Source organism: Lucilia sericata, unplaced genomic scaffold (assembly GCF_015586225.1).
Source record: "Lucilia sericata isolate MDLA Ls3-8-SP2 unplaced genomic scaffold, ASM1558622v1 Contig000028F_arrow, whole genome shotgun sequence".
In the NCBI taxonomy this organism is placed as follows: domain Eukaryota; kingdom Metazoa; phylum Arthropoda; class Insecta; order Diptera; family Calliphoridae; genus Lucilia; species Lucilia sericata.
The window spans coordinates 354916-377837 of NW_023994066.1; the positions used below are offsets into that span (position 1 = coordinate 354916).

Here is a 22922-nt window from a genome sequence, read left to right on the forward strand (position 1 = left end):
AATCAAAATAACAAGCATAAAACAAACTCTAAAGATGCTGTAATAATTGTAAAAATGTGGTCTCCATATAACAAAAACTTTTTTCTTAAATCTTTAGCTAATTTTCGCAAATCTAACAAAGATTTTGTATTCAAGCTTAGTCATATCGGATTCGATTCTGACAATTATTTCTATGTCAACGAAAACCTCACTTCTGATAATTTTAACATATTGCGAGCGGCAGTTCGACTCAAGAAGGATAAACTTATCTACAGTGCTTTTTCTATGCGTGGTTTGATATATGTTAAGAAAACCATTAATGATACTGGAATCCAAATCGATGATATCGGACAATTAAATAATTTATTTCATGGTTAGCGTTAATATTATTGTCTTTAGTATTCACTTGTCAAATCTGATTTTAATTATTATTGTCCTTACTGTTAAACTTTTTATTATTCTGTTTCTTAATCAACTTCTTACAAATTTGATCATATTCTATTTTGTACATTTCATATCTCGCATTATATTTTTTTCGTATTATTTGTGTAATTTGTTTGCAAAGGTAATATCAATCTTGTACTCAATTTTGTATTTAATAATGTTTCTTTTCTTTAAAATCATGTATATGTTATCGTTACTTTTGTTGAAACTGTCAGAATATGCGCAATTTGGATAATACTCGAGTTCGTTCTAGAGATGGCGTAGCTAATATGGTGAATATCTTGGCTAAACAGAGAAATGGTAGCAGAATCTGTCACATCAATGCTCAGAGTATTAAAAATAAAACCGATGAATTCCGTTATATTTTTGAAAACACAGAAATTGAGTTTATCTGTATTTCGGAAACATGGTTAGATGCCAGTATCTCTGATGCTTCTATCTCATTAGATGGCTACAATGTATGTAAAAATGATAGGAATGGTTATGGTGGCGTTGCTATTTATATTAAAAAGGGTATTCAATTTAAAGTTATTGGCAAATCTGGTGTTCCCGATAACTCTATTAACACTCATTTAGATGGTGTTATTGATGAAGAAAACCAAGTGGAATATATATTTATCGATGTAAGCAGTGAAGAACGTCATTTACTTTTATGTTGTGTTTATAGACCTAATAGGAACATACGTATGGATCACTTTTTTAGAAAACTGGAATTATTATCAGTGCGATATGATGATGTTGTTATTGCTGGTGATTTTAACTCCAACATATTAGTGGAACGAAATTTTTTGGACGTTATGAAATCGCTAGGACTTAGATCACCAAACTTAAATATGCCTACTCACTTCACCGCAACTAATAATACCCTCTTGGATCTGTTCTTTGTTAATAGACTATCCAAAATATTAATGTATGATCAACTTTCTGCGTCTTGTTTTTCAAAGCATGATCTTATATTTATGACTTACAACTTTCAATTACACATTGTTCCTGATAAACACGTAACATTTCGTAATTTTAAAAACATACATTTTAATTTACTTGAATATGAATTTCAACAAATCAATTGGGATCATCTTTTTTATATGCACTCAGTGGATGAGCAGATCATGTTCTTAGAATCTAACATTAATAACTTGTATGACTTATCGGTACCTTTAAAAACAATAGCTATTAGTCGAAAGAAAAAACCTTGGTTCTCTAATAACATAAAGCAGGCGATTCTTAGCAGAGACTTGGCATATGATCGATGGAAACGTTTTAAAACCACATATCGTAAACTCAGAAACGAGGCTAATAAACTAATTCGAAAAGCTAAATCTAATTTATATGCAAAAAAATTTACAAATGCTTTGAGCGCACAAAAAAAAATGGCAAGTAATTCGTGAAATTGGCATAGGTAAGGCGAACCAAGAATGTACATCAGTTAATCCCGATGAAATGAATGTGCAATTTCTCAATATCCCAATGGTTACGGCTGATCTTAATTACTACCGAGATTATAATAATGAACTTCGTAATAATTTTTCTTTTGCTTGTGTCTATCAATATGATGTTTTGTCTACCTGTTTCTCAATCAAATCGAATGCCATTGGAGCTGATGGTATACATCCAAAATTCATAAAAATAATCCTACCTAAACTATTACCTTACTTGACTTTTATTTACAATAAAATTATTACCACTAGTTGTTACCCTACATGTTGGAAGACTGCAGAGATAATACCCATACCCAAATCAAATTCTGACTATAGACCAATAGCTCTTCTACCATTTCTCTCGAAGGTTTTTGAAAAACTCATTCATGCACAGATAACGCAATTCATCGAAAATTATAACTTGTTAACAGATCGCCAATCCGGATTTCGAAAGAATAATAGTTGTTTAACTGCACTTGTGGATGTCGCTGAGGATATTCGGAAGGATGTTGATGACGGAAACATTACATTTTTAGTTCTTCTTGATCATTCTAAAGCTTTTGATACAGTCGACCACAATATCTTATGTTACAAACTGCAAAATATGTTCGGATTTTCGAGTACCGCCATAAATTTAATTCACTCGTATCTAAATAACCGATCTCAGTATGTCAAAACTCCAACTATTAAAGGTAATCCATTACCGATATGCAGAGGTGTTCCTCAGGGATCTATTTTAGGCCCCCTTTTGTTCTCGCTGTATTCAAACGATCTGCAAAGTAAACTTACAAAATGTAAAATACGTATGTATGCGGATGACATCCAGCTTTACATTAGCTGTAAATTTAGTTCTTTTGTCATATGTGCTGAAACGTTAAACAAGGAATTAAATGATATTTATCTGTGGGCTACATCAAATGGACTAAGCATTAATCCTAATAAATCAAAATGTTTAGTTATTGGTAAAACCGTTCACACCAGTTATGCATCATCTAATGTTAATATAATAATCAATAATCAACCTATTGAAATTGTTAACAGTGCCAAGAATCTTGGTATTATATTCAACAGTAATCTTTCGTGGCCTGATCATATTAGTTATATTTGTGGACGTACCATTGTACCCCATTGAATATTCGTATTTTGCTTGCTAAAACGTATCTAATACCAATTCTGCTATACGGTTGTGAACTTTTCGCTAGCTGTGACGCTGTGAGTACAAGAAAACTAAATGTTACATTTAATAATATAGTTCGATATGTATTTGGATTGAAACGTTATGATCACATCTCAGAATTTTCTTCTAAACTCTATGGAACAAGCTTGGATAACTTACTAAAAATTCGTCGATTGATCTTTCTACATAAAATAATATATACCCAACAACCCTACCACCTATATGAACGACTACGATTTGGTAGATCTAACAGAGGCAAAAGATTAATTGTTTTGAAACACCGCAGTCTCATTTCAAAATGGCACTTTTTTACATCAGCTATACCTCTCTGGAACTCTATTCCTCACAGTTCTCAAATGTTAAGTAACGGGTTTAACTTTAAAAGAAACATTATTAAACTATTCTCGAATTAACTTATCTAATATTCATGATTTTAAATATGATTAAATGTACACCTTATATGCGTGATTATACTTTTGTTATTAGTTTCATACTTTTGTTATTAGTTTCATTATTGTTAAACAATTTATGATCTCTAAAATTTTGAATAACTTTCTTACATAATTTAAATTAATATTTTATACCATTATTGTATTACATTTAATCAGTTCTGTACTGTAATATAAGTCTTGTGTGTGGAACAACAAATAAATAAATAAAATAAAAATAAATAAATAAATTTTTCGATAAATTTGAACTTTTAAAAAAAATTTCAAATTTATCCAAAAAAAAAAAAAACAAAATTAAAAATAAAACGTAGTCTATTGAATCATTTTTATCTGCAGTATCTTGCAATATTTGAAAATATAAATATATTTCGACACAACCTTTGCCTCAAAAATTGTGATTTTGTTCAATTTTAGCTGTAAAAAAATATTAAGGAGAAGAATGAGGCTATTATTTTGTAGACCTATCTATATCCATAGATTAGAACTAGTTGTGTATTAAAAAAATTAAATATATGGGAAATTCTTTTTCTGTTTTAGATTTTAATATTTGCGGCTCTTAGGTTATGCAAAATGTACAATTGAGAAAAAGTAGATATTGCAATTATGCTTCGTTTGATGTATGTACGTATATCTCCAAAATGAGCTCTATAAGGTGTCTCTGCGGGAGAAGCTTAAATATTGGAAAAACTAACGTGAATGTTTCGAAAAAAGGGCTTTTTCGCGAAGCACACTAACAGCGTAACTTCAATATACCCAAAATATCGCGTGATCGAAATACTTTTAAATTTTACATGTTGAAATCATAAAGCCGCGATAAAATATTAGCATGCAAAGACGCACAGTGGGGCAGAATGGAAATTTTTTGGAAATAAATCTGGCATTTCTAAACGGCTGATCCGATCGGGATAAAATTTGGCGTGAGCGTAGCCAAGGAGTATTCGAGTTTAAGTTTTGAAGATGAACCCTGCAGATGCCCCAGGGACGGCGCTGTGGCGGATCTAAGTAGGGTACCTACGACATGTAAAATTTTTAAACTCGTGCCATTTTTTTGTTTTTCACCCAAATACAAAGATTTTTATATTTTGTGAAAGCGCTCGACGAGATCTTGAAAAAACATGCGTGGACATACTACTTATCTCTTATAATATCCGAGTTATAGGCATTTAAAAATTTAGTGATACAAAATTTACCATACCTTGGTCCGCCTTTTTTTGAATACCGGGCGTAATTTTGGACCAAATGGACTCAATTTTTTCTTGTTAGTTAGACAACAAAATTTCCAATAATATACAAAAAATTTCAGATCAATATTGTTTACAGATCCAAAAATATACGTTTTTTAATTTAAAAATTCAAAAAATTTTAGATTTTTGGCGTTTTTTTGCCAAAAATGTGTCTTAACTCTTTTATTAATAAAATAAAATTTTTATTAAGAACATATAACAATTTTATAGTTTTCTAAAAGGTATTTTTACGCAGAACACTTTGGCGTAAAAAACTTGTCCTATTTTTTGAAAATGTTGCCACTGCGTCCTTCCGAATATGACCTATTTTTTATCAAAACTTCAACTTTGGGCGACATGTTCTAAAATCCCAAAGCTGGGATCAGAAAACTGAAAGCAGTTTTGGAAACCTCAATATGTTTTCTATTTACTCCAAAAGTATTTTCCCAGCCCTGAAAGAAATGTGGACCCTATGGGCAAAAAAGTAAAAAATCCCATTTTTGGGATTTTCATTCCTATTTTTGGGAATTGCGGGATGCCCTTTGACCTTTTCAATTTTTTTTTTGCATATTCTTATTTGAAATGACAAATTTAACAAGCGTTGAAAATTTCATTGAGTTTTGTTCATAAATAAAGATTTTGTCATATATTACATATTTGTTTAATTTCTAAAACTATGATTTATATCAATATTTTAATAGGATCGCAGATAGCTACAACAATTTAGTCCATATTTATCCCTTAATATCATTTTTTAGTTAGATATGGAAATTCTCGACCCTTTACAAAAAATTTCAAGCCAATATCTCAATTACATTCAAAAATATGTTCATTTAAACCTGTGTCCTTTAATTTCATCTTTTTCATATTTTAGTATTAAGTATGACAGCACATATTTAAATCTTATATTTACCTATTTTCTATTTGTTTGCTTATCCTTATAATTGAAAGGTCCTATTATGCTTAAATTTTCAAAAATTTATAACTATTTTTTACCTAAATTTTTTCGACAGATCATTTCGTTCTGTTTCGTTTATGATCATGTAGGTAAAAATATACAGGTAATGATATTTTCGATTCATTCACTAATAAGAAATATCAATGACTGAATTACAGGTTATAGTAATATAGTCCTAAATGTTAATAGGTAGACAATTCGTAATTTTTTACTTTGGAATACCTGTATCGGAAATGACAAGAATTGGTATATAAGTAAACTTCTCAGATTTTAAGTACCATATTTAATAAATCTACAATGAAGATTACATTAAAGTACGAAGAGTTGTGTTCCGTTTTATGGAGTATATCTTCAAAAGGGCCAGAAAGAATTGAAGACATTTCAAATTATATAAAAACTACATATAGTAGAAAAGTAGACAAAACAGGCATATCAAAAATTGAAACTTTTTTAAAACTTTTTGATGTAAAAAGTAAGTCTGTGGATGGAAATCAAAAGAAATTTCGATTAAAATTTTGTAGTTGGATGGAAACTACTACGGAAATCTCAACTTACAACACATCAACAGGAGCGCCTTGCAAGTCATACGAAGACTTATGTTCAAGGTAAAAAAAAGTGGGTCACACAAAAACTTTTTTCAATCTCAAATGAGGAAATTGCTGATACATTTAACGAAATGCTGAAAAAGGAAAACCAACATATGGATGTCGTACATATTGCAACTATTCTTCCTAATGCATCACCAAAACGACTTAAGCGAATTGTGGAAAGTATACCAACTCCAACATCATAATCAAATTTTACTGAAGAGGAAGCAATAGCGCTTATGTTGGAACTGGGTCTCAGTCGAAATAAGTACCAAATATTAAGGAAAGCTCTGCATGAAAAAGGACACAATATATTACCATCATACAAGGCGATCCAGGAAAAAAAAAACAAACTATCCTACTAAATCAACAAAAAATAATGAAGAATTGAAAGAACTGAGAGCTGCGGAAAAAAGCAGAATCCATGAAGAATTTAAAGTTCAGATGGGATTAAACATCGACAAACCACTTTCAAGTTGCGGTAGTACAAATGACGGTAATACGTCGAGAAGGTTTTTTCGTGATTTTGAAATTACTTCAAAAATAACTGGAATCGACAAGGAGTTGCTTCGAAGAGTTAAAACTATTTTAATGGCACTGAATAGTAAACATAAAATTAATGAAAATCGATTTGGGGAATACACATCTGAAATTTCTAAATTACTTGTATCTCTGTATCCATGGAGGGAACTAACACCAACAGTACACAAAGTATTGTGTCATGGTCAAATAATAATTGAATCGAATATTCTTCCACTTGGAGAGTTAACAGAAGAAGCCCAGGAAGCGAGGAATCGAGATTTTAAGCATGTTCATAAACAGTTCAAATAAAAAAAGCTATTATACTAACTGATGATATTGTATTAAATTGTGTTTTATATTTCGGTGGGCGGGAAAGGTAATTTGTGTGGGGTGATTTAGGTGTTGTTGTGCGTGGCTCATAATAAAATTATAATTTTTTTTATTTTATATACAATATTATAATAAAATAATTAACTAAATAATTTTTAAAAATTGTCCAAATATTTTATTCAACACCAAATGTATGTTCTGTCATACTTAATACTAAAATATGAAAAAGATGAAATTAAAGGACACAGGTTTAAATGATCATATTTTTGAATGTAATTGAGATATTGGCTTGAAATTTTTTGTAAAGGGTCGATAATTTCCATATCTAACTAAAAAATGATATTATGGGATAAATATGGACTAAATTGTTGTAGCTATCTGCGATCCTATTAAAATTTTGATATAAATCATAGTCTTAGAAATTAAACAAATATGTAATATATGACAAAATCTTTATTTATGAACAAAACTCAATGAAATTTTCAACGCTTGTTAAATTTGTCATTTCAAATAAGAATATGCAAAAAAAAAATTGAAAAGGTCAAAGGGCATCCCGCAATTCCCAAAAATAGGAATGAAAATCCCAAAAATGGGATTTTTTACTTTTTTGCCCATAGGGTCCACATTTCTTTCAGGGCTGGGAAAATACTTTTGGAGTAAATAGAAAACATATTGAGGTTTCCAAAACTGCTTTCAGTTTTCTGATCCCAGCTTTGGGATTTTAGAACATGTCGCCCAAAGTTGAAGTTTTGATAAAAAATAGGTCATATTCGGAAGGACGCAGTGGCAACATTTTCAAAAAATAGGACTAGTTTTTTACGCCAAAGCGTTCTGCGTAAAGATACCTTTTAGAAAACTATAAAATTGTTATATGTTCTTAATAAAAATTTTATTTTATTAATAAAAGAGTTAAGACACATTTTTGGCAAAAAAACGCCAAAAATCTAAAATTTTTGGAATTTTTAAATTAAAAAACGTATATTTTTGGATCTGTAAACAATATTGATCTGAAATTTTTTGTATATTATTGGAAATTTTGTTGTCTAACTAACAAGAAAAAATTGAGTCCATTTGGTCCAAAATTACGCCCGGTATTCAAAAAAAGGCGGACCAAGGTATGGTAAATTTTGTATCACTAAATTTTTAAATGCCTATAACTCGGATATTATAAGAGATAAGTAGTATGTCCAAGCATGTTTTTTCAAGATCTCGTCGAGCGCTTTCACAAAATATAATATGTATTTGGGTGAAAAACAAAAAAATGGCACGAGTTTAAAAATTTTACATGTCGTAGGTACCCTACTTTGAGCCGCCACAGCGCCGTCCCTGGGGCATCTGCAGGGTTCATCTTCAAAACTTAAACTCGAATACTCCTTGGCTACGCTCACGCCAAATTTTATCCCGATCGGATCAGCCGTTTAGAAATGCCAGATTTATTTCCAAAAAATTTCCATTCTGCCCCACTGTGAGATGTTAGAGAGAATACAAAAAAATTGCGAATTTTTCATTTTTTACTTTAGCGAATTTTCGCATTATAAACAAATTTTAAATTCCGAATTTTATCAGTAATCAATCTTTATACAGAAAGAATTGGTTTGCATCAAAAAAAAATTCATCAAGGCCGTTCGTGGACTGAATACGCGGGGTTTCTTTCTCAACTTAAATCGATGGGGACATTACACATCAACCGGTAGCTGACAATGATGCTAATACGAAAATCGATAAGCCGTTCAAAAAAAAAAAACTGCGTTTTTGCATTAAAAAAGTGTAAAAAAGTTCATTCTTGTAAATATATAAGTTCTTTATAAAATTTAAATTAACCGAATAGATTTTCATTTTAACGGTTTTTTGCGTTAATAATTCATTTAAAGTTAATAATGATAAAAGCAGTTAATTGTAGATAAGCTGGGATATGTTAACTGCAAAAGAAATTTCATAAAAAATTCTCTTTCACCGAAAACGCGGTGTTTCTTGTGTTACAAGACAACTCGACGAAGCACATCTAAACCGCTAATTAAAATTGGTAACACTTCACATTAATCGGTAGCTGAAAATGATGCTTATACCAAAATCGATAAGGCGTTAGAAAAAAGTACGATTTTGCATTAAATGCTGAAAAAAGTTCGGTCATGTTTCTCGTGTGCAGAAAACGCAGTGTTTTTCTTTTAAGAAAAACTAGTGAAGCACACCCTTCCCGCTAATTAAAATTAATAAAATTATATTCTTTTAGATTGATATTAATGAGGTCTATAGCAAAATCTATAATGCAATTTAAAAAAATGCATTCGAATATATGCATAAATAAATTAAACCCTCATAATTTTTAATCTACCAAATATAAATGCATAATTTTTTTAGTTAATGATTGTAAAATAATGTATTCATTCATCATGTTAAATATAGTCTATAAAAAATGTTTACTTAGTTTCATAAAATAATATATTTTGAAGAGGTTGAAAAAACTCCTAAAAAGCGAATTAATCCACGAATATTTAAAATATTTGGGTTAAATTAATTTGTATTTTGGATCCTTCGTTGTGGCTTTTGCTAAAAATTATTCACGAGAAGATAATTGTACTTATAAGATTTTAGACAATGTCCACACAAAATATCGTTGATGTGCTATTAAAATAATTTCACCATTTTTTTAACCCAAAATCTTAATTAAAAAGACAATTTCCCATATATGTATTTATTATTCAAATTGTAATAAAGGCGAAATAATTTTATTTTAGATCAAAATTATTTTTTAAATATTTTAAAGTTACGTAACTTTCTCACAAAAATTTGGCTACATATAATTTTTTATATTTTGAACGCATATAACTTATGAACAAGTAAAGATTTTTTTAGCAATTACTTTTTTTGAAGACTCATAAATATTTAATTTATTTAAAAGAGGATATTTCACAAAAATCGGAAAAGGTTGACGCCCGCAATTAAAAAGAAATCGCAATATATATGTGAAAAAAATAAATTAAAATTTTGAAACGCAAATATCTCGAAAACCACAAGGGTTAAATAAACACTATAAAACATTTTGTTGTAGGCCTCTAATAGTATGTAGATGTTATATATTCCAAACATTTTGTAATCGAAATAAAAATGGAACTTTGGAGAGGTTTTTAATTTTACATACATATATTAAAACTGCCCTATTTTGGAGCTGTGAATCGGCCCCTGTAGGACATTTAAAATGAAATTTCATCGAATTGATGGTAGGTAGGTAGGTCGATAGGAGGATGTATACTACATCAAATCCGAAGAAATACACCTAGGCCACTATTGGGCCTGTTGTGCACTCCTTATCAGTGTTCAGAAACTCAGTTTCCTGAACGTAATTCCTAAGAATCTTCCAATCAGTGTTAGTCAGGAATGTTATTTCCGGAATAACATCACTTCCAAGATACTTGGATCTAACTTCGACGAATGCCTGGCAGTGGCAAAGAAAGTGCTCCAGAGTTTCACTGTCTTCTCCACATGCACTACATTCGTCTGAATCCGCACGTCCAATTTTGCATAGATGTGCTCGTAGTCCTGTGTATCCACTCAGAATACGTACCATCATACTAACTTCAGACTTGCTCATTTTGAGGAGATTTTTCGTCTTGCTCTCATCAGGGTCACCCCATAGGATCTTCGTGGTTCTACCCACTGTTTCATTATTCCAAGAGGCCTTATGGGATTCTCTCACCCATATTTTTAGTTCAGCTTTTGTTGCGTCGAATGGTTTTGCGTTTGTCAGGTTAACTGCCTCGAGCTCCCTTCCCTTTAAAGCTATTACATTCGCCCTTTCGTTACCGACTACTCCCGAGTGGGCTGATGTGAACCTTACCTCTGGGAGAATATTCAGTTAAAGCTTTCTTACAATCCAATACGGTCTTAGATTTAGTTCTATCGCCTGATATCGCCCTAATTGCCTTCTGGCTGTCGGTAAATATATTAGGCGCTGTGGGCGCCATATTTATTCTAATCCAATTTACACATTCCGTTATTGCTCGTACTTCTGCCTGGAAGCTTGTGTTATGATTTGGTAAACGGTGGTATATTTCTGTTTCTGGGTCTTCAATATAGAACCCCAGCCCCACTTTGTCCCCCAATTTAGAGCCATCCGTGAAACAACGAATTCCTAATGGTATTTGCTCTAATGTTCCGCTTGACCAAAACATTCTATCTGGGATCAGCGTTTCAAAGTTTCCGACATATTCTGTGTCTGGTATACGATCAGGCACGTCCGATGATTGTGTATAACCTTCCAATGTGTCCAGTATACATTGATGAGGTGTCCTATAACCGCTTTTGGCCAGTTCGCCCAAAGTAAAGAGCCGTTCGGCTGTTAACGCCGCTTCATATCTCATATATGTTTCAATGGGTGGAATATCTAGCAACGTTTCCAGAGCCTTGGTTGAAGTAGTACACATGGCACCCCTTATACCCAAGCAGCATGTACGCTGAACTCCCTGTAGTAGTTTGATATTGCACTTTTTGTCTAAAGAAGTCCACCAGATTATTGAAGCATAAGATAGAATTGGTCTAATTACACTTTTATAAAGCCAATTTGTCATAGTAGGACTAAGACCCCATTTTATGCCTATAGTTCTCCAACATATCGCCCAGCACCGATGTGCCTTGTTGATCCTATCTTCTATGTGGTATCTCCATTTTAATTTCCGGTCGAGGATTACACCTAAGTACTTAACTTTGTCTGTCACTGGTATCTTCTTGCCCAGGAAGCAAGGTTCAGTATACGTAGAAATTTTTGTCTTTCTTGTGAAAAGACAGATTTCCGTTTTTGTCGGGTTAACATTGAGGCCTCTCGATTGAGCCAACTCAAGGCCGTATTAGAGCCACCACAGCTCTTCTACACAAGTAATTTGGATCCTTTCTCTTTAAAAGTATTACGACATCGTCTGCATAGCAGACAGGTCTTAGTCCTTTCTCAGTTAGGGTCCTTAGGAGGCTATTAATCATGGTAACCCAGAGTAAAGGTGACAAAATGCCACCCTGTGGTATACCGCGAAATACCTTTTTCCTGATTGTTATATCGTACATCTCGCAGCTTTTCCATCTGTTCCTTAGCATGTGGTTGATCCAGTTACGGAGCACCAGGTCTACATAAAACTGGTCTAGGGATTGGATAAGAGTATCAGTGTGCACGTTATTGAAGGCGCCTTCGATGTCAATGCATACCGCCAGTGTATATAGTTTGCTATCAAAGGATGCACCTATGTAGTGGACAACTTCGTTTAAAGCGGTTTCCACCGATCGTTCCTTTACATAAGCATGCTGCTTAAATTTTAGGTCTTTGTCGGGTATACTGCTTTTCACCATACTATCAACTATCCGTTCCAAAGTTTTAAGTAGGAAGGACGTAAGACTTATCGGTCGATAAGACTTAGGTGTCGAATAGCTAGGTTTCCCTGGTTTAGGTATAAATATTACCCTTGCATCCTGCCATTTAATGGGGGTATATGTGAATTTCAAGCATGCAGTGAATATCTGAGACAGATGTACGGAAACCAGTCCGCCTCCATCTGCAAAAGTGCAGGGAAAATGCCATCCGGCCCTGCAGCTTTATAGGGAGCGAAGCTCTTGATTGCCCCTTTAACCATATCAGATGTAATTACCGTGTTAGCCTCCCCTTTCTCCAATATCGGTTCATCTATGTTATTCGATATACCGGGTGGAAAATGAGAGTCCATTATTAGTTTCATTGTCTCCTCCATATCCTCCTGCCCGTATCATCGACCATTGATTCTGGTTGGACATGAGTTTTGGATAGGAATTTTTTTATCTTCGATACGTCATTTACGCTGTCTACCTGTTCACAGAAAAGTTTCCAGGAGTCTCGTTTGGCTTTACGAACAATTTTCTTATATTCACCAAGTTTACTACGATACTCATCCCAGTATAATGCGGTCTTTTTACGCCGTGCCCGGTTAAATAGTTTGCGAAGAGTCTTACCAAGGTTCCGGATCTCCCCGGTTACCCAGGGTTTCTCTTGGGCAGATCTCCGCTATCGCAGAGGACAGCTGTCCTCGAACGATTCAACCAAGGCACTTGTGAGCATTTCTACTTTGGCGTCTATGTCCTCTTTATTTCGACGTTGAAAAGTGTTCTGATATAAACGGTTCTTTAGTAAGGAACCGAACACAGTCCAATTAGTTTTAGACTTATTCCGAAACTTTATCGGCTTTGGTGGCGGCCCTAGCATTTTGAATCTTATGTACCGATGGTCAGAAAAGGAGTGCTCGTCCGAAACTCTCCAATCCTGAATTTCGTTTATAAGCTCTTCTGAACATATAGTTATATCTAATACTTCTTCTCTGATTCTATTGACGAAGGTAGCTTTATTACCTAAGTTTGATGTGATCAAGTCTTTAGTATTAAGGGAATCCATAAGGGCTTGTCCCCTGCGATTGGTATTTGTACTACCCCAAGCTACATGGTGGGAGTTGGCATCACAACCTATTACAATTTTCTTATTTTGCCTTTGTGCCTCTTCGACCAGTTTCATCAGCTCCGACGTTGGTGATAGTGTCGGAGAATCGAAGGGCAGGTAAACAGATGCAAGGTATATGTTGCCACGACCTTGCTTCATCCCTTTCAATCGGCACCTCCCCAATTTTGGAAAGGGCAGCTGTACCTTCTTTTGGCGAGTTAGTGGTATCTTCCTCGCTTTTAGGATTTGACTCCTTAACGTTATCAATCGGCACCTCCCCAATTTTGGAAAAGGCAGCTGCGCCTTCTTTTGGCGAGTTAGTGGTATCTTCCTCGCTTTTAGGATTTGACTTTGGAGGCGAAGTAAGCCCTATCTTTATTCTTGGCAAGACTAGCCATATATTTCTGGTCGATACCTATTACAAATAAAGTTCCCTCAGGTTCTTCTTTCCTGTAAAAGACATCCCATTTTTCCACGGCCAGCTCAGCATTTTGACCATCAAGAATTTCCAGTATATGTTCATTAGCCAGTTTACCACCAACTTTCTTTCCACCAAGTTCTTTAGGGTGCTCACACATTGGTGAAATGCCAACCTCATCAACATCACGCACATTCTGAACTCGCAGCTCACGCTCTCTATTGGTTGTTGGTCCTTTGAAGCGATTGTGTGGTCCACTATCTTATTGTTCACCAGATCTTCTACCTTATTCTATTGGTCTATTGGAATTTTGCCTGTCGGATTACCGGCATCGTAAACTGCATAACAGAGATCGTCCCGGTGTCTTCATTTGGCAACTTTGGCGTAAGATGGCGGCTCTTTTCCTTTTCCACTGTCAAGCCTATCTTTCCTCGCTTTTCGGGGTTTCTTTTGAGATACCCTTACCTTCGAGATTGATTTCGCCGACGCACAGTGTATTGTTTTCATATATTGACCGGCCAAAAATAGAAGGAGTTGCACCAGTAGGACAATCTTTAGTATACTTGTTTAAATACATAAAACATAATAAATTCGAAAATTTGGAAAATATCGGTGCAAGGATTTGTGTCCTTCCCATATAACCTAAAAATAATAATAAGCTAAAATGGAAAAAAATCAGTTTCATAAAATTTTTATACGAATTACTTTAAATGTCCATAATTTTACAACAAAAAATTGACTGGTCTCGAGTAAGGACAGGTACAACCCTAAAATGTACTTTTTTAGAAAAATAGAAAATATTTTAATTTTTAATACAAAAACACTTATTATTTATTTTTTTAGATAAATTTTTATTAAATATTAATAAAAGTAAATAGTATTTCGTATACATACATGTATGAACTTAAATTAATCATCGCTTTCATACTCAGAATCACTTTCTTCATATTCACTTAGGAAATTTTCTAACATTAAATTTGGTATATTGTCATCAGTGTTGTCCTGTTCAACTATGTAGCTTTCATCGTCTGGTACTGCTTAACTGATAAATTCATATCCATAAATAGAGCCAATGTTTTATCAACTGAAATAGATGTTCTTATTTCTGGATCTGAAACTCTCTTAAATGCACTTTTCAGAAGCTTTTGGTCTGTTGAAGCTACTAAATCGGTTACTTTCCTCCTTTTAGTTCGCTCGGAGCAATCATCAAAGTCTAGCAGTGGTCTACCCTTTTGACTGGTACTGGGAGCCTTAAAAAAATTTAGATAAAAACAAAAACGAACATAATATATATTTGTACTTACCAAACATAAGTTTTCATCATTTACAAAAAAAGATGTACCTAGCCATGAAGAACATTTATCTTCAAATCTATCTCTCATATAATGGCACTTTTCCCAATTGGTTTTTATTCTTAAAAGAATAAAATTAATTTCTTTAATTTTTTCTTTGGAAAGTTTTATTTTTAAAAGATCTTCCACATAACTTATCACTTCAGCCTTTGCTGCACCATGCCTGCTATGCTTAAGCCAAATATCAAACATTTCACGAATTTTAATTTGGGTTGTCACTGAAAATTTAAAAAAAAAAATTGAAGGGGGAAAGTTGGGGAAGCGAAACTGTATTTTTTTTTAATTTACGTACTTGTGAAAATATTATATAAAAGTTTGAAAAATATATTTTTTTATATTATTTTTTAATGGTCCACTAAAGTTGAGACTTTTTCAATATTTTAGTTTTTACTTTTGTTTACAATCAATGTAACGGTATATCAAATATGGATAAAGAATAGTATTAAAAAATAGTGTAACCATATTTTAATAATAATACTCACATATCGTAAGCAAACATTTACTGCTTTATCGACCTATTCTTTTAAATTAACCCACAAAAGTTTGCAACTTTTATTAACATTTTTTAAATAATAACTTACTTACCATAAACTTTCAACTTTGAATCTTAATAATTCTTTAGAAAATAAAGATTTTTAAAAAATTATTTAAATTTCTTTTTAGCTAAACTGTTGCCTATGAAATTGCATTATTAGTTTTTTTAGATATCAAATTCTTTTTTTTTTATTTTTGGCCGCCATCACTACACTGTGCGACGTGGTCATGTTCGGGATATCTATCTTGGCGTTGTCACCCTTACTCTCAGGATTCTGACTTGAGGTTCCTTTGAGTGAAGTATGGCTTGGCTACGACTGTGGATTAGAAGACGGGGAGCTCTTTTTCTTCTTAGGTTTATTCTCAGTTGTCAACTCTTCGGGAGACCTGATCCTCTTTTCCTCAGATCTTGTGAGAGAGTCCGATTTTTCCTTTGGAGTGTCGTTGGATTGACTAACTATGATTTCCTGAAGCATCTTTTTCAGCTTCCTCCTCTGTGCTCCAGATAGTCTTTTCTTAGTATCATCCTTTTTGGGATTTTCTATAATGGTGTTGTTATTATCTTTTGAGGATTCAGAGTCGGAACCCTCACCTATATTTAAAGGCTGAGGTAGCTTAGAGCTCTCTCCGAGTAAATCCTTCTCTTTCACCCCTATGTTTTTGCTAATGGCATGCTGTACACTTGACGCATTGTCCGCCACGGAGGCCAAGGTACCCACCTCCGTAGTAGTATTTTGCTCACGATTGCTGGATGACGACGACACGTGACTCGCGAGTGGATCAACACTTGCCGTCAGTACTGGATTATTTAGGCCCTGCACCGTAACTTTCATCTTTTAGTTTTATTTTCCATGTTGTTTTTTTCCAGTTTTTGGTCCGCGGGGAATATAATATTCCCAGGTGGTGGACAATCTGCCCTCCCTCATCTTGATTCAAACTAAAACTTGGGGGGGACAGATCGGTCATCGCCACCCGGGGACGCGCTCGATAGGAAAAACAGGAAAACTCCCCCGAGTCATCGAATTGATAATATATAACATTGTTTATTAATAATAAAGTAAAATTCACCATAAAATTACTATTTTCATAAAAAAATAAGACAAATTGATTTTAAACCAATGTGCATAGTCCTAAACTTGTTACCCTGGCATTGTTTGACTCAACATTGCAAAACACCGTAAAGAGCCAAATGGCGACAAAAATCTTAACAAATTAAGCAGAAGAAAACGAGAAGTGCTCCAGAAATATGCGACCCAAATTAAAAAACAACTGCCGAAATTTTAAACTGTCAGGTAAAAAAATATCAAAATTTAATATTTTTAATATTATTTTTTTACAAAATTTTTTAAAGACTTTTTTTACATATTTTTATCCCGACAGTATAAAATAAAAATAATACAAAATATTTAGCAACTCTTGTTGTTCGTTTGTCATAAAATTTTACATTGTTTGATCAGTAGAAGTATTTTAAAATATTTTTTGAAAAATGTACTTTTTAAAACTTTGAAGTCCTTTTAAAAGGACACAGAATCACGAAATGAAAAACTAAGAACGCAGTTTTACTCCATTTAATTTATAGTTTCAGACATATATTATTCGGTTCGTGTCTAATTTTGAGTGTCGGACGGTGTTGCTTACAAAGGACGAGCAGCAAAATCCACATTAGGTCAGTCACTTGAATAAATTTAAATAAGAATAAAAAAAATGTATACCTGATTTTTTAAATACATAATTGTTTTCATTCCAAAAATTGATAATATAGAAAGGAAAATGGGGTTTTTCACAATCCTCGTTCTAAGGGTATATAGTCACGATTTAGGTACATTGGCTTCATTATCACAAATTTAGTACTACTTACATATTTTTTATTGCATATAAATTATTATAAATTCTATCGGCTTCAATTTGATGCACCCAGCAGTTCGGCGGGACAGTCCCGAACTAACCACTTGACATACCACTTATGGTGGCCCCTAGCCACCCGACTACCCAGGTGACCAACCATTTTAACATGGGCTTGTCGTACGAGGAAGTCAATCGTCACTCTACAGTCTAATATGAGACTGTCAAGAGGTAATCAAAAGTAGTCAACGGATGGTAATCTCCAAATGGGTTCTTGTTAGTCGCATTACTAGAAAGTTTATTTTTTCCGTAATCTCTGCCAAAGTTTTTTTGTTTTAACTCATCTTAAATTTGACTATTTTTTAATTAAATTAAAAAACATTTTCTTATTTTAAAATTCACACAACAAAATTTATCGCGAGAACTGTCTTAAGCAACTTATTAAAGTCAACTAACATAAAAATAAAATAACTTAAAAAGTGATAAAATAGTATAACTTTGCACTCAGACAAAACTGATCATGTTTATTCTTTTTCTTTTCACCTTCAATTCTTAAGTTTTTTCAACTGTCCCCTCTCTCGTTTACTCGGATGACAGTTAAGTGACGACTGCCACTCTCTTGCTTACTTGGTGTACAGTAAAAGTGGTATTAGACGACATGTATTTTACATATGTACAGTCAAAATTTCCATCTGTAAAAGTTGTACATATCGTCTGATACATATGAAACATTGCATATTTAAAATACATGTGGAAATACATATGTAATTTATTCGACTAGAGCGTGCTCGTATGACAAACATAAACGAAACAGCTGCTTTGCTTTGAAATAAAATTTTTTGAAAAAAGTAAATTAAATAAAATGATAAAGAACACGAAAAAGTAAGTATTTTTTATTTTTTAATAAACTAATTTATAATTTTAACAATTTGTACACATTAAAAAGACAGCTTTGATTACATTATAGGTTATGTCATACGGAAAAACACAGGCAGGTGTGATAGCAAAAATTATGAATCATATGTAAAATAACAATTTTGACATACATTCGGAATTACATATGGATAAAAAAAAGTGACAGTACATATGTGAAAAACATGTCGTCTAATACCACCTTAAAGTGGCGACTGTCTTCGCTCTCGATTACGAAGAGTACATTCGTAATGAATGACAAAAAACATTCAAATAGGGTACAACCAGTGTTGCCAATTTAGTATTTTTAGTGCTAGATTTAGCAATTTTTAAACTCATTTAGCACCCAAAAATGTAATCTAGCACCTAGCACCTTTTTTAGTATTTTTCAAATGTTTTTTGGCACTTTTTTAGCACATATTTGTACATATTTTTGTATGCCAATTTTAATTGTTCTTCTGTAAAAATATGGTTAAAAATTAATTATTAATTACATAATTATGTACAACATAAAAATTAATGTTTACTGGTTATCTGTAGAAATATCGGTTCGTATTTGATGAGCTTAAGTTACATTTTAAAAGGGCCACTTCCTATATAAAATGACACAAAGCTAAACTAAAATCTTTGCTATCTTCAGATATAGTTCTAGAGAAGCTTTAGAGATTATATACACCTTCTTTAGAACTAGATCTTTTTCCACCGATTTATGATTCAAATTGTTGAGATTGAGATCAATTTTTGGAAACCGTCAATTATAATTAAAATTTCTTACAATAAATTCGAGATATTTTTCTACTGGTTTGATATAGTTGTTTTTATACCCACCATCAAAAAAGATGGGGGGGTATATTGATTTTGTCATTCCGTTTGTAACACATCGAAATATTGGTCATAGACCCACAAAAGTATATATATTCCGAGTCCTTATTAAATTCTAGGACGATCTAGCCATGCCTGTCCGTCCGTCCGTCTGACGGTAGACGATAGAGTCCGAACGGAGCGAGGTAGAGGATTGAAAAAACAAATATTCTCTATAGGTAAGTGGACTCTCCGAAAAACAGCTTTAACGGACATATCTATTTTAAAAATACGAGTATAGCGATGAAATTCGACATAAATAAGTTTCATGTGATCCAAAATCTCCCTACCAAATTTTATGAGGATCGCTCTCCTTGAAAAATGACTTTAATGCTCATTACTGGCTTAAAAATACTAGTGTAACTATGAAATTTGACATAAGTAAGTCGCTTATGATCCAAAACCTCTCTACCAAATTGTATGTTAATCGGTCCATAATTGACCCTACCCCCCCTATATAGTTTCCTTCAGAAAATGACTTTAACGCTCAAAACACGAGTATAGCTATGAAATTCAACACACATAAGTTTTATATAATCCAAAATATCCCTACCAAATTTTATGAGGATCGGTCCATAATTGACCCTACCTCCCATTAAAGGTCCTTTTCAGAAAATTACTTTAACACTCATTACTGGCTTTTTATACCCTACACCACTATAGTGGGGAGGGTATTATACGTTTGTGCTGATGTTTGTAACACACAAAAATATTGGTCCTACACCTTTAAGTATACCGATCGATTCAGAATCACATTTTGAGTCGATTAAGACATGTCCGTCCGTCCGTCTGTCCGGCTGGCTGTCCATGTAAACCCTGTGTGCAAGGTACAGGCCGCAATTTTCAAGATAATTTGATTATATTTGGACCAAGCATGTTTTTTGGCACAAGTCAGCCAAGCCCGACTATACTTTCTTAATTGTTTTTTCTTATTTTTAGCACTTTCTAGCATTTTTTTCAAACCAATATAGCACTTTTTCGCAAGTATGTATGTATGCATGCAGGTATGTATGTATGCATGTATGTATGTATGTATGTAGTTATGTATGTATGTATGTATGTATGTATGTATGTATGTATGTATGTATGTATGTATGTATGTATGTATGTATGTATGTATGTATGTATGTATGTATGTATGTATGTATGTATGTATGTATGTATGTATGTATCTGTAGATGTTGTTTACTTGATTTCCATTTCTTCTTCAGTAGGTAATAAAATGCATACAAAATCATACAAACTTGATCGACCAAAGTTTCAAAAGTTAAACTTTTTTGGCAATTGTTGCAACAAATAAAGTTTACTAAAAAATAATTTATTTATTTCTCTTAAACAAAAATTCCCAAACACAAGTACAGAAAGTTTTTAAAGTTACGAATTATTATTTGAAATATAAGGAATATACCCATTCATTAGTCCTGCATTGTAACGTTTATGTGACTCATGAAAAGCAAGTATATCGCCATAGTAATGTTTTGGCCACATACATTCACATCCAGATGGTATAACTCGAATCTCTGACTCCCAACACTGACTCGATTTGGATTTATTTCGTCTAATTAAATGTATTGTACGATTGAGTTGCATACAAGAAAATCCAGCTTCTGAACAAATCTAAGAATTAAAAAATAAACATTATTTTTCAAATAAGTCAGTCCCGGTTCTGACAATTACACTTTTGTAGCTCAAAATGTTCTTAATTCTTTTTTAATGTTAGTTTTGTTCTTACAGAGAAATTTTTATTTCAGCAACTATGAACTGATTTTGTTTTTATTCTATAAACTTAAAAGTTGAGCAACAAAAGTCGTTCGTGAATCGAAACTTTACTTACCTTGTTTTTATCATCGATATTCGCATGAGAAGGTACATAGCTATGGGCACATGAAACTTCGATATAGTGATTTGGTCTATATTCATATTCAATGGTTTCAAGCAAAACAGATTTTCGCTTAGTAGGACACAGCGATTGATAGCTTATCTGAAAAAATAGCATTTGCAAAATGGTTTAGAATATTGTTGCATTATACTAACAAAATTAGGGATGATGCCAAACGGGACTGGCTTTTACAAATCCCGGGATTCGGAATTTTAAAAACTGCAATACGGGATCGCGGGATTTTTCAGGATTACATAAATTTCATATTTTATATATCGTTAGCTTAGTACGCAAACGTGCCAAGTCCTATTCGATAAATTTTACATTAGACTCAGACTTCGTAAGTCTCCAATGGCACTATTTAAAAATTGTTTCATAACTCGTATTGAAAAAAAGACAAATCAAAGAACATTATATGATAAACAAGCAAAGTTATTACGTTTTGTAGCTTCTCCTCTAAAGTTTTCTGAAAAGGACTTGTTACGATTGCGTACTAAGCTAACGATATAAAAATCTATAATTACCCTTTCTTATGTTAGAAATATTCATGTTCTAAAATTTCATAATTCCTGAATTATGCAACTGATATTTCTTAACTGCTGACTTTTTAAGTAAATAAAAATAAATATTACATTACCGTTGCGAAATTTCACACAGGTAACATTTAAAATCGCATACTTTTCCATGTAAACTAATGACTGATTCCAACTCTTCGAGCATCAATTTCGATCGTAAACGACCCTTTATTTTGAAAGTGGAATGAGTCTACATTCGAAAATTAAATTAATTGAGAATGAAGTTTTATTCATACTAAGAAATGCGATCTTTTTATATTTAAATTTTAAATTTTAAAACAATAAAATAGATGCTGTAAAAAACATATGAAAGTATCTTTGGAATGTAATATCCCAGCAAAAGTTTAACTCCCAAAGTAAAGAATATTAAGAAGAATTCGAAGGAAAGACTACTTCTTTTTCTACTGCAAGAAATACTTATTTTTGTTCGTGATGTCCCAAAAACAAATCCTTTATTTTTTGGCTGCTAATAAGCTGTTTTGTAAGTTGAAGTTCAAATCCAGATCATGTTCATGTTTTTTTTATATATTTAGCCTAGAAATTAGGTGTTATAGCTGTTATTCTAAAAGTGAACATAAAAATGTGCGTAGCATGCAATCAATATCATATAGAGCCATTTTTAACTTCTGAGGTTAGACCTATTAATATGCCGAGTTTTATGTAAATCGGTTTAGTAATTATGTAGTGAAAGAGTGATAAAAGAGTCTCATATATACACTGAAAATAATCCATGCTTAACTTTACGAAAAAAAATTTCGTAACTACTTTTTTCGTAATATATACGAAAATTTCGTGTATAATACGAAATTTTGTTTAATCTACCCCTTTTCTAATTTTACGAAAGTACGAAAACCTGTCGTAATATCATGTAATATTTAACGAAAGTAACGAATTTTTTTCGTAACATGATTATTTAGTAATATACAAGAATTATTTTTGATTTCACTAAAAAAATATTGTTTATGCGCACAATGTATATGGCCAGTTACTGTTCACTGGCCATTCTATGTTTTTAATTCT

The 22922-nt window shown here is 32.6% G+C and overlaps 1 protein-coding gene across 1 annotated transcript in view; it reads right to left on the reverse strand.

Moving 5' to 3' along the window:
• Nucleotides 1-20721: 20721 nt before the first annotated feature.
• Nucleotides 20722-22922, reverse strand: part of LOC119610506 — a 93504-nt gene continuing 91303 nt past the window's right edge. Inside the window, exons 4-5 of the mRNA XM_037965756.1 lie at nucleotides 21283-21429; nucleotides 20722-21065 (exon numbers count right to left, since the gene is read on the reverse strand). Coding sequence (XP_037821684.1) covers nucleotides 20823-21065; nucleotides 21283-21429 — 390 coding nt within the window. The 3' untranslated portion in view covers nucleotides 20722-20822. The remainder of the gene's footprint in view (nucleotides 21066-21282; nucleotides 21430-22922) is intronic.